Source organism: Pongo abelii, chromosome 12, assembly GCF_028885655.2.
Source record: "Pongo abelii isolate AG06213 chromosome 12, NHGRI_mPonAbe1-v2.0_pri, whole genome shotgun sequence".
NCBI classification, from domain to species: Eukaryota; Metazoa; Chordata; class Mammalia; order Primates; family Hominidae; genus Pongo; species Pongo abelii.
Genome location: NC_071997.2, coordinates 99186910 through 99205467, shown reverse-complemented (window position 1 = coordinate 99205467; position 18558 = coordinate 99186910). Strand labels below are relative to the sequence as shown.

The 18558-nt window shown below is 43.0% G+C and overlaps 1 protein-coding gene across 5 annotated transcripts in view; it reads left to right on the top strand.

Moving 5' to 3' along the window:
- The window catches only part of RASGRP3 (RAS guanyl releasing protein 3), a 126519-nt gene extending 108509 nt beyond the window's left edge, over window positions 1-18010 (top strand). For 4 of the 5 annotated variants that reach the window (XM_054545288.2, XM_063713207.1, XM_063713208.1 and 1 more), the window contains exons 14-18: window positions 3246-3393; window positions 9189-9225; window positions 11558-11677; window positions 12013-12371; window positions 16051-18010. In XM_054545288.2, the coding sequence (XP_054401263.1) occupies window positions 3246-3393; window positions 9189-9225; window positions 11558-11677; window positions 12013-12371; window positions 16051-16059 (673 nt within the window). In that variant the 3' untranslated portion in view covers window positions 16060-18010. 5 annotated transcript variants of the gene reach the window in all.
- The last annotated feature ends 548 nt before the right edge of the window (window positions 18011-18558 follow it).

Genomic DNA, 18558 nt, shown 5'->3' with positions numbered 1-18558 from the left:
CATGTTGGCCAGGCTGTTCTTGAACTCCTGAACTGAGGTGATCCACCTGCCTTGGCCTCCCAAAGTTCTGGGATTCCAGGTGTGAGCCACTGTGCCCAGCCAAGAATGGCTATTATTAGAAAGTCAAAAAATTAGCTGAGTGCAGTGGCCCACGCCTGTAATCCCAGAACTTTGGGAGGCTGAGGTGGGTGGATCACGAGGTCAGGGGATCAAGACCATCCTGGCTAACACGGTGAAACCCTGTCTCTACTAAAAATGCAAAAAATTAGCCAGGCATGGTGGCGGGCCCCTGTAGTCCCAGCTACTTGGGAGGCTGAGGCAGGAGAATGGCGTGAACCTGGGAGGCAGAGCTTGCAGTGAGCCAATATCGCACCACTGCACTCCAGCCTGGGCAACAGAGTGAGACTCCGTATCCAAAAAAAAAAAAAAAAAGAAAGAAAGTCAAAAAATAACAGATGCTAGCGAAGTTGCAGAGGAAAGGGAACACTTATACACTGGTGGTGGGAGTGTAATTCATTCAACCATTGTGGAAAGCAGTATGGCGATTCCTCAAGAAGCTAAAAACAGAACTACACTTCAACCCAGCAATCCCATTACTGGGTATATACCCAGAGGAGTAGAAATCATTCCACAGTAAAGACACAGGCATATGAATGTTCACTGAAGCACTATTCGGATATCAAAGTCATGTAATCAACCTAAATGCCCATCAATAACAGATTGGATAAAGAAAATGTGGTACATATACACCATGGACTATTATGCAGCCATAAAAAAGAATGAGATTGCCAGGTGCGGTGGCTCATGCCTGTAATCCCAGCACTTTGGGAGGCTGAGGCGGGTGGATCACCTGAGGTCGGGAGTTTGAGACCAGTCTGACAAACATGGAGAAACCCCATCTCTACTGAAAATACAAAAATTAGCCGGGTGTGGTGGCACATGCCAGAGGCTGAGGCGGGAGAATCACTTGAACCCAGGAGGCAGAGGTTGTGGTGAGCCAAGATCGCGCCATTGCACTCCAGCCTGGGTAACAAGAGCGAATCTCTGTCTCAGGAAAAAAAAAAAAGAGAGAGAGAATGAGATCATGTCTTTTGCAGGAACACGGATGGAAGTGGAGGCTATTATCCCTAGCAAACTAACGCAGGAACAGAAAACCAAATACCACACATTCTCACTTCTAAGTGAGAGCTAAATGATGAGAACTCAAGAACACAAAGAAGGGAGTAATAGACACTGATGCCTCCTTGATAGTGGACGGTCGGAGGAGCAGAAAAAATAACTGTTGTGTGCTAGGCTGTGCCAAATTTCCCCGCAAGCTTGAGAATTTAGAATCCTTTTTTTTTTTTTTTACCTCCTATGCAAAATAACTTTAATAATAATACTTATAATGTATAAAAATCAAAGTTATTTTGCATAGGCGGTACCGAAAGGGATCTTAAATTCTCAAGCCTGGGGGAAAATTGTGGCGCAGCAAACAGCAATAGGGAAGCCTGGGCTTCCTATTGGGGAAGAAAGAGATGAAGTTGGACTTAGATCCATTGATTGAGAAAGAGAGTGGATCATCAGGAAGACAGGTCTAGCAAGTTGTTGAAGATGTGGTGCAAAAATTCAGGACAACAGTCAGGGCTGGAGATGGAGATGAAGTCTTCAGCCCCACTGTAAGCTGGAGTCTCCATCTTGTGAGCAAACTCTGGTGGGAACGCTTAGAGGGAGGTGAGCTCAGGGCCTGAGAAATGAGCCTTCAGGGACTCCCCTCCTACATGCAGGCATTGAAAGGAGTCAGAGGGCCCTGCAGGCGAGCTGGAGAAAGGGGAGCTGGAGAGGAAGAAGGAGAAGCGGGGTGGCATGCAATTCCAGGGTGCCTAAGGGGAGAGTGCCAAAAGAAGGAAACATGTCTCCGTGTTACTTCCTGCCAATGAGAAAAGGCCACTGAGGATGTTCTTGGTGACAGATTTGTAGGGTTAGAAACCCAAGTGGCATAAAGAGTACCTGGAGGAAATGATAAAAGAGCCTAATGATTTCTCTTTTTGAAAACTTCGCGAGTAAAAGAAGGAAGAGAGAAAAGATACCTGTTGCAGATGGCGGCAGGACTGAGGAAGGGGATTTTTCAGGTGGGAAAGTTCTGAGCATATTTGTGAATGGAGGAAGAAACAGGGGAAGAGACTGAGCATAACCTGGAAGGAGAAGAGTCCCAGGGAGGCTGGAGAGTGCTGGATGGCGCAACTCTTCCTCTGGGAGAGGAGCCCCAAGAGAGGACAGAGGAGGTAGAAAAGAATTCTGAACTGGAAAGGAAAGGTGTGATCGCCAGCACATGCTAATGGGCAAAGAAGCAATACAGAGCTCACGTGGATCCAATTATTATTATTATTTTTTTTTGAGACAGTCTCGCTCTGTTGCCCAGGCTGGAGTGCAGTGGTGCAATCTCGGCTCACTGCAATCTCTGCCTCCGTGCCTCAGCCTCCTGAGTAGCTTGGACTATAGGCACACGCCACCACGCCCAGCTAATTTTTGTGTTTTTAGTAGAGACGGAGGTCTCACCATGTTGGTCAGGCTGGTCTTGAACTCCTGACCTCAAGTAATCTGCCCATCTTGGCCTCCCAAAGTGCTAGATTACAGGCATGAGCCACTGCACCTGGCCGATTTGATCATTTTTGATAAACAAGAAGTCAGGGTATGTGATGAGTAGGGGTAGGAAGGTGGGAAGGACCAGAGGTTTGTTCTGTGTGGGGTAGATCTGGAAGAATTGCTCCCAGCCAGTGCAGTGAATGGGCTATGAGCCACTAAGATGTGAGTGAAAATATCACCAAGGAGCCCGGACAGCGTCAAGCTGAATGAATTTGAGAATGGTCAGCCCAGGTATTACAGTTTTCTGCCTTTCTCCATCATCCTAATTCTTGCAACCTTACAGCTAGGCAAGTACTAGAAAGATGCCCTTCAGGAAGCTGCTTTTTCATAATAAAGACTTTCTGTGCTGCGGTGCACAGGCCACATGTGGGCTTATATGAATATGCTCCTGCACACACACACACATGCAGGGTGCACAATACACAATTTTTTGCTTACTGAAAAAGGTTTTGAACACCTGAAGATGCCATTTGAGGTTCACTCCTTCTCTGAGATGTAATAGAGAATATTCCTCATCTGCTTTTGGCCACAAAGGTTTGGGAGGTGGGTGATTAAAGTGTGGCAGCTACTTAGAAACCTGCTATTTAAAGATTCCCTCCCTTCTTTGATTCTCTTAACAGGGATGGCCTAATTAGTAAAGATGAAATGATGGCTTACTTCCTGAGAGCTAAATCCCAACTACACTGTAAAATGGGACCAGGATTTATCCATAATTTTCAGGAGATGACCTATCTCAAGCCAACCTTCTGTGAACACTGTGCGGGATTTGTAAGTCTGTTTTCCGTTGTTTTCTTATGTATGTAGTTATTTGTGTAGCATTCTGAGAAGGTAGGAAAATGATACATTAAATAAAGTTCGCTGTCTGCTTTGAATCAGAAGTAAAACGTGATGGCTCCCTGAAATTAAAGATTAAACACCAAAGGCAAGGTTTAGTTATTTTCTAGGAATGCAGGGCTAGCAAAAACAGGGAAGGCTGGTGAGGGCTGTTAACTCAAGAGAGTGGTTTTCTTTATTAATCCCTGCCAGGGAAAAGTGTCAGCCCAATGAGCCCTGGCATTCATCACTAATATTCATAAGTAGTTGCAATTAAGAGGTGTATTTATCTTAGCAAGTTCCTTCCAGTTTTCATTTCATGTGGTATTAGTGACCAGAAATCCATCATGGCATGGTTCAATAATTCACAACTCAAAAAGGAAGAAAAAATCTTTTTGGAGAGAAGCTGGTTATAATAATAACATTTACTCAATGCTTGACGGTAACAAAGTACTTCCATAGACATTATGGTAACTAATCCTCATAGCAAGCCCTTGAAGTGGGTATTTTACTTTCACCATCTTGCTTATGAAGATAGAGGTTCAAAGAAGATAACCCAGGTTCCTGAGGATTGCACAGCTAATCATTACCGGAGCTTGGACTCCGACACAGGTGTACTGACTGTCAGCCCTGTGCTTCACCTACACCACTGCAACAAATGAAGACTGCATGCTTCCTTCCCCCACCTTTGATAATTCTTTGGGAACCAAGGTCAGTTTTTGATCCTGGCCTTAACAGAAACTCTTGGGCCCTGAATGTCTCCAGTTGATAATCCAAGTTAAATAAAATGGGAAATGTGGTATTCCAGGTGAGGGAGGCCCAGCACCCAGATGAGTATGACAATCGCCCCTTTTTCTAGATGCCAGAGCTCAGTCGTGTTAGCTTTATTTGGCAGCCATGTCCTCCTGTTGACTCGTTGACCCATATTGAATTTGTTGCCGATATTATACTCTACCAGAAATTACATTTTTCCCATCCCATGCTCAAAGAACTGGCTTTTGGGAGCCCAATGCAGGAGTCTGTGTTCAAGCACACACTCCTCTGAGAATGGGTAAATAAGAGGCAGCCGTTTCCTCAAAGATGGCCCCAGGTGGTCATAGCAGCTGATGTGACACAGGGCAAAACCAGTCTAACTAGCTCTCTTTATTCACCGCAGAGAAGGTGAAGTTCTTCTTTAGTATCTTCACTGGGATTGCATGACCAGACCATTTTATCATAAAACAAATGGTTGGCCGGGCGTGGTGGCTCACGTGTGTAATCCCAGAAATTTGGAAGGCCAAGGCAGGCAGATCACCTGAGGTCAGGAGTTTGAGACCAACCTGGCCAACATGGTGAAAACCCGTCTCTACCAAAAATACAAAAATCAGCAGGGCATGGTGGCAGGTGCCTGTAATCCTAGCTACTCAGGAGGCTGAGGCAGGAGAATCACTTGAACCTGGGAGGCAGAGGTTGCAGTGAGCCAAGATCATGCCACTGCACTCCAGCCTGGGCGACAGAGTGATACTCAGTCTCAAAACAAAACAAAATGGTCTCCTTTTTCATATTTCTCTAGTTTCTCTGTTGTGATGGAAATTTTTGGAAATATCTAGATCTGAAAATTCTGATGTGGGATGGGGCCATGCATAACACGCTCCTACAGAGTGGGACCCAGTGAACAAAAGGTCAGGCTGCTGGGCCATGGTATGGCTCAGCCAAAAGTCAGGATGATGCATCTGTCTTTTGGTGGGCTGTGAGAGTCAGAAAGCCCTTATCAAATCTCAAAGTCCCGGGTGCTGTGGCAAGGACCTGTAGTCCCAGGTGCTCGGGAGGCTGAGGCAGGGGGATAGCTTGAGCCCAAGAGTTCGACTCCAGCCTGGGCAATATAAAGAGACCCCTGCCACCACCACCTCTAAATATAATAATAATAATAATAATAATAATAATAATAATAATAAACTCAGCCAGGCACGGTGGCTCATGCCTATAATCCCAGCACTTTGGGAGGGTGAGGTGGGTGGATCATGAGATCAGGAGATCGAGACCATCCTGGCTAACACGGTGAAACCCCGTCTCTACTAAAAATACAAAAAATTAGCCAGGTGTGGTGGCAGGCGCCTGTAGTCCCAGCTACTCGGGAGGCTGAGGCAGGAGAATGGCGTGAACCTGGGAGGCGGACCTTGCAGTGAGCCGAGATGGCGCCACTGCACTCCAGCCTGGGCGACAGAGCAAGACTCCATCTCAAAAACAAACAAACAAACAAACAAACAAACAAATGAGAAACAAACTCAAGGTCTTATCTCTGCTCTCTAGTCCTTCTGTCCTGTCCCTGCCTTTTACAGAGGCCCTGGTTCTGTAGGAGCAGCAAGGTAGACTTTCTTGGAAGTTCCACACCTGTCTCCCTGACTCATTGGAGCAGACATGCTGGTGCTACATTCTTGATGCAGCTGTGATGAAGTAGAAAGCTCTGGACCTGGAGTCTGGAACCCTGGGTTAAAGTTTTGCCTTTGCTAACTCTATGTCCTTGACCAAGTTATTCACCATCTTTGGGTCTATTTCTATCTGCAAAAGGGAGTTACTACTTACACACCATGTTGTTGCATGATAAAATACTATTAGACATGTTGCACATCACATGGCTGGGAGTACACATTTTTTATGTATTCCTTGATACTTTGAGAGTTTAATTGAATTGAACTCATTTAAAATTTTTACAGCTGTTTTTGTTTTTAAAATATATTTAGTTTTATTGGTACGATTTGATTTGATCTTTACTGACACTCGTGTCAAAAAGCCCATTGGTTTTCAAAGGAATTTATAACTATAGCTCTATAGATGTGTCATTGAAAGGAATTGTGGGAGAATGGTTCCAGTGCCGGAACCATCTGCTTTTAAAATAAATTCCATTTTAAGGTTAAGGAAGACAAACAGACTTGCTCTGCAGAAGTTTTATTTTAGAATTAGAATTCCAGAACTGAAAGAGTGTTAGTAATTCCCTTATTTTGTAGATGAAGAAACTGAGGTCTGGAGAAGTTAAGTGACTTCCCCCAAGGTCACACAGATCATTAGCAGCAAAACCATGAGTCACACCCAGGTCTCCTGACTCTCAGTCCAGTGCTCCTTACACCACAATTACTCCAAATATGACAGCAGCCGGTGGTCTCAAATCAAAGGACTGTGGGAAATACTCCCGCATATCCATCCACATGAGTTCATCCTCTACTGTTCTTGGCAGGCACACTGACCCAGTGCCTCTTCCTAGCTACTGTTTGTTCCTGGCTATTAAGTAAGCATTAGCAAACCTACCTCCCCACCCCCACCCCCAGCACCCTTGCTTGACTGTATTTTTTTCAGCAGTTCCTGCAGCAATGCTAATAATGTAACATATCTGGATATTAGGATGTCTCTTCTTAAATCTTATCCTTTCTTGTCCCACCTCAGTGCCTTTGCTCACACAAGAGTATGCAGGAGCAATGGCTTCCTGTCTTTCCCTCAAGTGACACATTCTTCTTTCCCTCACTAGTTATGAGACCTTGCCAAGGGACTTTACCTCTCTGTAGGTCAGTCTCCTCATCTGTAAAAATGAGAAAAATATTATTACCTACACCGTAAGGACATCATGAGCAATTAAATAAGCTAATATGTATAAAGAGCCTAACTGTGCCTCTCACATAGCAAGAGTTCAAGAAATGGTAGCTATCATCATTATTATTGCTATGATCATTACCAAGGGCTCTGGAGAAAGAATTTCCAGGTTGTGGGAGATTGCAAATTATCTAACTTCCTGGATCATCACATTCACCTTTTACAAAAGAGAAGCAAACTAGATTATCATAAAGATCAAGCTGTGATGATCCTGGCTACTACTGCCCTTTTCTGGATCATGCCCCTCTCTCTTCCAGCCATGCTTGCTTCTACTTAGTTGTCAGATAATCCTTCCTGTCCCTGAGACAAAATACTGCTCTGTCCTGGGAGACATTTGCATTTTATTTATTTATTATTATTATTTTTCTTTGAGATAGAATCTCTCTCTGTCGCCTACAGTGGCATGATCTTGGCTCACTGCAACCTCTACCTCCCGGGTTCAAGTGATTCTCCTGCCTCAGTCTCCTGAATAGCTGGGACTACAGGCACACACCACCATGCCCAGCTAATTTTTGTATTTTTAGTAGAGACGGGGTTTCACCATGTTGGCCAGGATGGTCTTGATCTCTTTTCCTCGTGATCCGCCCGCCTTGGCCTCCCAAAGTGCTGGGATTACAGGCATGAGCCACTGCGCTCGGCTGACATTTGCATTTTAATATGTATTCTGAAGGACCAAATAGCTGTTAAGGCTCAAAGGAATCCTTGAGTTTGCTACTTGTGGAAGTTCCTTGTCAAAAAGAAGTAAGGAGCAGTCTTCGTGTACTCTTGAGTCACTTCACATTGGCTGTGACTTACTCTTCTGGAAGAGCGGGCCATGCTGCCCACATGTGGGGGCATTGTTCACTTATAATACATTGTGAACATTGTGAACCCCCATCAGTCCCAGTGGGCCCTGCTTTTTCAACATTATTTTATTAAGTAGATAATAGCCACCTAACCCAAACACGAAAAGGTTAGCAATAGTTCTTCTCCAACTTGAGCTAAGCCCATTTAATTACCCATACCGTATGCCTCTGGTGAATCTGTCACCCCATGCAAGAGGTGTGGGGAGGCAGAGAAGGGCATGGCAAGGCCCTCTTCTCTTTTTTTGAGACAGAGCCTTGCTCTGTTGCCCAGGCTGGAGTGCAGTGGTGCGGTCTCGACTCACTGCAAGCTCCACCTCCTGAGTTCATGCCATTCTCCTGCCTCAGCCTCCCGAGTAGCTGGGACCACAGGCGCCCACCACCATGACCAGCTAATTTTTTTGTATTTTTAGTAGAGACAGGGTTTCACCATGTTAGCCAGGATGGTCTCGATCTCCTGACCTTGTGATCTGCTCTTCTCGGCCTCCAAAAGTGCTGGGATTACAGGTGTGAGTCACCGTGCCCGGCCAGGCCCTCTTCTTTATGGTGTTTAGAAGGAGTCTGGCTGGAGAGCGAAGACACCACCAGCAGGATGTCCCTGAACCCCCTGGGCAAACGCTCCCTCGTGGAACTGCAGGCCCTCACATCTCCCCTCAGGGATTTGTCACTTCCTACTTGTTAACCACGAGGATGTCACAGACTCCTTGCTTGGTAGAATCTGAGCTTTTTCGACATCTCCTACAACCCTGGCACAGGCCAAACATAGAGCAAATGTGGAGAATGAAGACATGAATAACTAAGATCATTTCCTCTTCTGTATTTTTCCACGGGACAAATACTACTCAGGAAATAGCCTAGCAAAATCCAAACGCTTTCACATGAGGTGCGCTTCTTCCATTGCTTCATTTCCTGTAGTGGGCACTAAGAGCAGCTAGTGTCATTAAAAAGAGGGAGCCAGGGGTTCCCAAAGACCAAGTGGCCATCTCCTCTGTACATTTTGCTGAGAGCGCATCAGGCCAAAGTCTGGTGCATCAAACTTTAGTAGTTTCCCATCCCGGCTCCCAGTTGGCTCCGAGAAAGAAAAGGGAAACGAAACTCATTTTATCACCACAGCTGGAAGGGGCCCGGAGAGGGTTCTTCTATCTGGCAGGAAGGGTGTTAAGAGTGGCTACATCCTGTTTGTGCCTGGCCAGTCCTGAAGCTTCCCAGGACTTCCTTTTCAGTGGCCTTGTTTTCCTTCCAGATCTATCCTCAGATTCCCTGACATTCCTTTGTCTTTTGTTACAGCTCTGGGGCATAATCAAGCAAGGATACAAATGCAAAGGTAAATCAACGTTATTTTGTTACAATTTTTAAAATGTGACATTTTGGGTAAGAATCAAATTTGTCTGGTTAAACTGCAAAAGCTCTTGGCATTATTCAGAATTTCAGTCTTTTGGGTCAACGGCAACTGAGAATGATTGCCTCTGAGGAGGAGTTTCTGGAGTTTTGGAGAGCTAAAATTGGACTTTTATAGCTTGTTACAAACCACTCTTATCAACACACATAAATCTAGTTCTTTGGAATCAGCAGCATCCAGTTAAGGTGGGCATTCTGAGTGGGACAAGCCTAGCTAAAATACTGAATATAAGAACTTTTTCCCTCAAAGAAAAACACCTACACACTATTTCTCTAATCCATAGGCACTTCTTCCCACTCACACTTAGCTATTCCTTTCTCTACTAAATCACATAGATGGTGACAAAAAATGAGGAGAAAACTTAAAACGTGTTTTTGTCCTTTTCAATGAATGCGTTCCTCTATCTTTCCCATTTAATTAAGTTTATAAACAATTGAATCAAATATATTTGACAAATGCGATATGCGTGTATACTAAGCATTTAGGAATGTGTTGCTACTTGTACATATATGATCAAGTATACATTACTGTTGTTTAAGAAGTTGCTGGACATTTTATATGGACAGTTTATATGGTTCTTTTAAGAATCTTATAATGCTTTTGAAAAAATATAATAAAACTACAAAAAGAAACATCTTAATCACAGAATACCTTCAGATGAATGTTGTTCCCCAGGGATGCCTTTTTTCTCCAGTCGTTTTCCAGTATTTCTTCCTTATTTTGCATGAACAAAAAGCTTCCCAAATCTCAATAGAAGCCACTGTTTAGTGCTCAGAGGGACCTTCCCATTAGTGCTTCTCTATCACTTGCCTTGGTCTAACTTAGATTTTTACTTTCAAGCAGCCAAGATACTACAAGATCTTATTGCCCAGCAGTGAGTCATTAGCTTTATTCTGGTTTCTATCCTCATACCCTAAAATACACACACACACACACACACACACACACACACACGCAATTTTATAAAGATGAAAATCTATTACATCTTTGGATTATCTCTTGTATTTTCTTAATAGCACATAAAGTGAAAAAAAAACAAATTAAAATAGATTGAATACGTCATTAAGACTATTTGAAACAAGGTCACTTAGGGGAAAATGGGTACTGGAAATAGTTAGAAAGGTCCTCTTTGATGGTAGGAGAGAAATGATCATCTCTATTCAATGATTCTCAGTGAAGTGTGTAGGACCCTCATCATAGGAAATAATTGTGAACCACCATCTGAAGTGGCCACATTTTTCTACCCCAAGTAGTAATTAACATTCTACTGCCTTATCTAAAACATTCTAATGGGCAATCTCACAGACTCTGCTGCACGCTCTTTCAAAGCCATAAGCAAATATAGAACATATTTACTGAGCATAGGCCCATCTTGTGTTCTGCTGGAAGCAGAAGATATAATCACTGGCCCTGAAAGGTTTTGGAAAATGAAGAAGAGTAAAAAAATCCAGACAAGGCCGGGTGCGGTGGCTCACGCCTGTAATCCCAGCACTTTGGGAGGCTGAGGTGGGCGGATCACGAGGTCAGGAGATCGAGACCATCCTGGCTAACATGGTGAAACCCCATCTCTACTAAAAAATACAAAAAATTAGCCTGGTGTGGTGGCGGGCACCTGTAGTCCCAGCTACTCCGGAGGCTGAGGCAGGAGAATGGCGTGAACCCGGGAGGCAAAGCTTGCAGTGAGCCGAGATCCCGCCACTGCACTCCAGTCTGGGCAATAGAGCAAGACTCCGTCTCGAAAAAAAAAAAAAAAAAAAAATCCAGACAAGTGCTGAATGGAGGAACACCTCACAGTAAATGATCAGAGGCAATTGGCTTGGGAGAGACTAGAAGCTGAGGCTTCTTGCCCTAATCCTGGCGCCCTAATACTGGCTTAGGCTCTCTTTGTGGGGATTCCGTCTAAGCCTGGGAAAGACTCTCAACCCCATTTGATTTGCATTTAGTTTTGGGCAAAGGCAACTGACCTCCCAGGCTGGACTCTATTTGCTCCCTAGGCACAATTGCTCATTAGGTCCTCAGTTGCATAGAGAACCAAGCTGAGCAAATCTAAGAGAACTTTCGGAACCTCAGGAAGGCAAGTGCGGACCAATGGCCCCTTTCCAGATCCTAGACACACCCCATGGGCCTGAGCTCAACTCTGAAATTCAACACAGAAACTGGGGTTGGGGAGGGGAGGGCTGACAAATCAAGTGCCACCCTGGAAACTCAATCAACATCAGACACACTAATCATCTGCAACACCCTTGGAATTTTTCAGACTGTGGAGCCAATTGTCACAAACAGTGCAAAGACCTCCTGGTTCTGGCCTGCAGGAGATTTGCCCGGGCGCCCTCCTGTGGCCATGGGTCACTGCCTGGAAGCCCCTCGCTGCCCCCAGGTAATGCCCTCTGCTTTCTTTGCTGCCATGGTCTCTTTCTGCTTGCCTCCTCACACTTGGACCTCATTTAGGTTCTGGGTCTAAACCTGGTTAGTCACTCTAAACGCTAAGGCCTTCTTTAGGGTGAGCAGCAGTGGCTAAACCCTTGAATCATCCTTGCTTCTCTCTGCTTTCTAGTCTCAGGAACATGTAACTTGCCTGCAGCTAATTGAGTTCTGTCCCTTGTCGGTTCCTCTAGGACGTTGCATGCCAGACTCGTGCTGTTTGCACTAACCTTGATGCTTTGCTATCAAGCAGTCAGGTGTCAAATAATCACCATCCTCTTTCACTTCCAGCGCAGGATGAGGTGTTTGAGTTCCCTGGAGTCACTGCTGGACACAGAGATTTAGACAGCAGAGCCATAACACTGGTTACAGGCTCTTCTCGCAAGATCTCTGTGAGGCTACAGAGGGCCACCACCAGCCAGGCCACCCAGACTGAACCTGTCTGGTCAGAGGCTGGCTGGGGGGACTCGGGGTCCCACACCTTCCCTAAAATGAAATCCAAGTTCCATGACAAAGCAGCAAAGGACAAAGGCTTTGCCAAATGGGAAAATGAGAAGCCCAGGGTGCATGCTGGTGTGGATGTTGTAGACCGGGGCACGGAGTTTGAACCTGACCAGGATGAAGGAGAAGAGACCAGACAGGATGTTGAGGTAAGTGCTAGGTCAACCCACAAAGAAAACCAGAAGAAGGAGGCTGAAACTGCTGAGATGAGCGTTACAGAGGGTCTGGGGTGCAGCCTGGTAGTTCTGAAAGCAGAATGGTTGGGAATGAAGACGTGTATCACTTTTAGTCTTGCCACTGGCTAGCTATGTGACCCTGGACATATGTTTCTTCTTTATGGATCTCAGTTTCATGATGTAAAAAAATTGAACCAGATCAAGTTCTGAAACCTAGTGAAGGCTGTCATGTGTGCATACTGAAATGATGCCCCAGAAACCCATGACTATATATCCAAGATACCAGTACACGATACAGATCAGCTTGGTTTTCCAAGCTAGAACCAGGGCCCAGACTCAAGAAAGGCAGTAGAAGCAAAAGACTTTTAGATAAAGGAGAATTGGAAACTTTTCACTCTAGTCAAAAGAAGCTTTTGACAGCATCATGGAAAAGGGGGTGGTGAGAATCAGAGATACGAGGCCCTTGAGGATCTCTAAACCAAGCTCTGCCTCCGCATGAGCAAAATCATGCAAAGCAAAGTAGGATGCAGATGGAATTTGTTAGAGTATGCTGACACAGAAATCGATTCAAGATGGAGTTAGATAAATTTATTAGTTAACAGTCTATAGTGTATTAAGAGAAAGGATTTGAGAAAATTGGCATGATATTCCTAACATTTAAAGCAATGTCATGGAGGACAGCCATTGCCACCCTGTCGAATTGTTCTCATAAACAGAATATTGGGTTAGGCAGAGATCCTACTGGATCAAGTCAGTGCTCTTTAGTCTTATGGGTGGTCCTCCACATTCCACTCTTCAGGAGACCTAAACACACATCTCCATACATTTCCCATGATGAGAAAAACTCCAGTGACCTTTAGCCAGAAATCCCCCTAGTTCCTTCCTCACTGAAGGCAGTGCATAAGGAGGCCACCCATTATCTCTGGTCATACAAGGTTTATTGTTAAGTTTCTGCTGAAACACTTTTTTTGTTTCCTATAACATCCACTTTTAAAAACAGCTTTGAGATGTAATTCACATGCCATGAAACTGACCCATTTAAAAGTATGTGATTTAGTATACTTTCAGTATGCTTTTAGTATACTCACAAAGTTGTGCAACCATCACTACAATCTAATTTTAGAATATTTTCATTATTCCAAAAAGAAATCCTACACCCATGAGCAGTCATTCTCCCCCAACTCACCCCAGCCAACTAATTTATTTTCTGTCTCTATAGATTTGCAACACCCACTTTATTTTTAACATTTCCCCGACTGATCATCTTGGCAACTGTTATCAGTCTTATCCCCCCACTTCTTTTACTGGCCTAGCACAGTTCAAGCTGGGAATATAAACAAGAATAAGAGAAAGATCATGATTTGGTGCCAACAGCTCTTAACCTGAGGTCTATTTAATGGCTTTAGGGTGTTCATGACAGCACTTTATACTCTATGTAAAATATACATGGACATATGGTCACTTCTGGGAAGAGGAGTCCATGCATTAAACAGATTCTCATGGGGGTATGTGATCCAAAAAAGCAAAGAATCGTTGTGCAAGATTTTCTGGATTCCCTGGCTAGTCACCCTGTACACCAACTCAGCCTGCAGAGGCTGTTTCCGTGGGTGCTGTAGCTGCCTCTGGAATCTCAGAAAAAGAGCTTCTCCAGGTAGATGAGAGTGCTCAGGATGGCGCCCACCTCATGGGCATCTCTGAATTCAAAGGAGAACCTGCTTTTGTTTAACAAATAGTGAAACTGGCCATGAGCTCACTACTATTGGCCTCTCACAGTTCAAGTTACTTAAACTGTGCTTCTGAGTTAGGAGAAATTCACAGCCTGTTGGGTGTAAGAAAATCAAATAGGTAAGATATCCTGATCATTAATCTCTCTTAGGAAATATAAACAAGTATCTGGGTTTTTTAAAAAATTTAATTTTGTTTCCTGGAAATTGAACTTTAATATTCAAATGTTCTCTTATCCTTTCTGTGTTCTTATCTCTTTTTTTTTTTTTTCTTTGAGACGGAGTTTCACTCTGTCACCCAGGCTGGAGTGCAGTGGCACAATCTTAGCTCACTGCAACCTCCGCCTCCCAGGTTCAAGCGATTCTCCTGCCTCAGCCTCCCGAGTAGCTGGGACTGCAAGCACGCGCCACCATGCCCGGCTAATTTTTGCATTTTCAATAGAGACAGGGTTTCACCCCACTGGCCAGGCTGGTCTCAAACTCCTGACCTCAGGTATTCTACCTGCCTCAAACTCCCAAAGTGCTAGGATTACAGACGTAAGCCATCGCACCCAGCTGTGTTTTTATCTCTTAAAGCACAGGGATGGTTCACTGACCACAAGTATTTAATTTCATCTGTGCTAATTAATGAAGGAAGTATGCTCTTGTATGAAATGCATATATATGGTATACAGTCCCAGTACCATTCAAATCAGTAACAAATGAGATGTTTGCTCTGTTTAGGGAATAAGGAAGAAGGGGAAAAAAAATGACAAAATTATACCCAGCGGTTGAATATGTAGACAAAGGAGTTTGCAAATTTAAGATTTTTTTTTCTGCCAGGCAAGACCAATAAATGGCATTAGGAGCACTGACCTACACATTTATTATTTAGTATCAGATGATGTTTGTGAGTCCTGTAGTTAAAAACTGTAGAACACAGAAAAGGTACTTGTGTTTGTAATCTGTGTATTTCCTCCAACGGAGTTCCAGGATTTACGCTCATTTTAAAATATAAGGGTAAGAACATTTTCTGTGGCAGTGTATGTCATCTCCCCAATGACCACAGAGCCCTTACATGTCAGAACAGTTCGAGATTACTCTCTTGGCAGTAAGAATACATGTATTTCCTTTAAACTTCTTCTTTTGTTTTCCTTTATCTTCTACTAAGTTAAATTTAGTCAACAAATATTTATCATAAAAGGGTTGGGAAATGCTGACTAAATAAAATGGAATATGTTTATGAATATATGTAATATACTTATATAGTCATACATATATACATATACATAAGTAGATTTACAGATTTTCTCAGTGCCTCTTGCACTAATTTACACTGTGGATTTCTGAGAGGGAAACCTTTTAACAAGGATCATTTTGAGGGACTAATGATTTGTGGCACAACCTTTGAGGTCAACATCCTAGTTGGACTCCATATAGGAGTCTTTAAGAGTTCATGTGCTGGGTGAACTACATGATCTCTCTCTCTCTTTTTTTTTTTTTTTCTGAGACAAGATTTCACTGTCCCCCAGGCAGGACTGCATTGGTGCGGTCATAGCTCACCACAGCCTCAAACTCCTGGGCTCAAGTGATCCTCCCATCTCAGCCTCCCAAGTAGCTGGGCCTGCAGGCATGTGCCACCACACCCAGCTGGTTTTTATTTATTTTTCTGTAGAGACGGGGTCTTGCTATATTTACCAGGCTGGTCTTGAACTCCTGGCCTCAAGTGATCCTCCCACCTCAGCCTCCCAAAGTGCTGGGATTATAGGTCTGAGCCACTGCACCCAGCTACCTACATGATCTCCTAATTCCCACTAAATCCTGAGACTACGAGGTACTGATCATTTCAGATGTTCCCTCAAATTCATCTGAAAAAACTGCTTTCTAGGAACACTCTTATTTTGTTACATGAGATCCAGCCATGCAATAGGTTCCAATTTGTGTTTCAGGACGGCTGACTTCAGGCTGCGGAAACTGAAGGCAATAATGTTGGCTTTCGGAAGGGGCAAGACGAGAAACTCTGAAGAAAGCTCTGACTCTCAGGAAGTTATCTGGAAAGATACCTGGATGTTTACCGCCTTGGGACACTGTGGGATCTCCATGTTTGGACTATGGGACGGAGAATTGACCCTAACTATGAACTATTTATTTCCTCCTCTCCTACCCCTAGTTAAGTGCCACAAAGACTGTGTTATGTAGTCAGTACTTTTCTCATGTATCTTTCTCTAGACCATTTATATACGGGTGAAATGAAAGCTTTTTTGCATGTACTTGATACTCATTCTGTAAACTCAGACTTCACTTTTTTTGTGAGAATATCCTTTCAATATTTTTATAAACTTTTGTGTGTGCTGTGGCAGGGAACAGTTAACAAGGAGTTTATTTAGAGGGGTTTTTTCATTTTTTGTTTTGTTTTTCTTGGTGTGCTTTTTGGATGGGACCAGGACTTAACATTTTCCTGAGGACAAGGAAGCTCATCAGACACTGGAATGCAGTGATTCTTCTAATGATGGTCAGCTGCAAGGAGAAGCTGTTTACATCGTTCCCACTATACAGTTGCTATGATATGTAACAAGTCACACATGTATATATCACACAAGTCTTACCAATTCTGCGTCACTAGGAAGCTATAGCATAGTCGTGAAAGCTCTCCTAATACTTACAATAGCCATGGAAGAAAATTATGCTTGTCCCTTCTGACTGGGTTAAGCCATCTTTCTTAAGATTCCTGAAGTAGAAATAGCAATTAAGAAATTAATTCAAGGTTTGAAGGTTAACATTTAGCAGAAAAACAAACCATTGAATAAGCTACTAGGTGAAACGCAAAACAACCACCAATTTTTTAAAACTCAAGAATTTTGCGAAAAAAAAAAACCAACCAAACTTTCTGCTGTAAAAGAGAACCCTTGTTCTCTTCCTAAGAAACTGCCTTCCACAATGAAAGAATATTCATAGAAAGAAAATAATCATAAATCATATTTGATTAACATTTAAGCTTTTAAAATATCAATCTTTTAAATAGCTCCCATTTACCTAAAATAACTAGTTATGGGTCTATTTCTTCCATGATTAGAGGAGAGAGAACTTGATTCAAGATACTGAAAAACAGAGATGGGACTGAACCTGTGAATGACAGGAATGATCTGTTATCAGGTGACTAGTCGGAAACTACACAGAGGTGCACTGGTCTGCATTTGAGGGCTAAAATGTATATATTCCATTTAAATGGAATTTGTTTGTATTTGGGGCAGTTTTCAGTAAAGCCTTTCTGCTTTCTTTTCTCCATTGAGGACAGTTCTGCGCAGCAAAATTGTTGAGTACCTGTTCTGGGCAGGTCCCATGCTATATGCACAAAGTTAAGAAAAACTTGGTCTTGGCCCTTGGGAGCTGACAGCCCATGGGCATTAAGGCAAAGTGGTTCTAGTGATTTAAAATATGGTTCCAAATATGTTAAAACCAACTTGTGCCAACCAGATTTACAGATGGAAATACTGCAGATGAAGTGAAGTTATCAGTTGAGGGAGCTGTGATTAAGCTGGATAATAAGAGAATGCGCCATCTGTAAAGCACTCAGAAGGCAGCCATCCCTAGATGTTGGTTTCATGTATATTACACTATCTACTACTACCCATAAATGCAATGATATGCATGTTAACAACATTAAAAACAGAAAACATCAATCTAAGTACAGAAAAGCTTTTTTGTGTGTTTAAAAAAATTGAAGAAAATTCAGGAAGAAACGTGTTAATAAACATTGTACTGTTCTTTTGCTTCTCAAAGGAATTATTCACTTGCCACTTTGGTTATTTTTGAGTTTTCATACATAGGAAGTTTTATATTGTCAGCCTTCCTGTGACAAAGATATTAAATGTAACTTGAGTAAAAAATAAAAAAGAACAAGTAACTATGTATATACATATATAAATCACATATGGGCCTGTATATTGTGTGTGTATATACACAGTAAGTCCTCATTTGTCCGTAGATTCTTGGAAACTGCTACTTTAACAACTTGAAGTTGGTCTTGAAACAACTATAACAAGACCAACTTTTTTTCTCATCAACGTTGTAATGAAAGGAAATTGAATGAAATTACCTTGTGGAGGACCAGTTTGAATACTTCATTTGACTTAAAGTTGCTGTTTCCAAGAACCTACAGACCATGTTAAGTGAGGACTTACTGTATACACACACACACACACACACACACACACACACACACCTCTATTATTCCTTTGCTGAAGACTAATTTAAGTCTGTAACAAAACTGCCTTATAATTTTGATTATATCATTTACTGACAACCAATGACTCTGATGTTTCCAATCTATCAATTTCCCATCATCAGTAAAATAAACAAAATAGGCAAATCCATGATGGGGCAAAAAGAACAATCACAATTGACTTCTCCTGACCTTCATTTTGTAGGTTTGATGATCACTGTCGCCCTGAAAATTG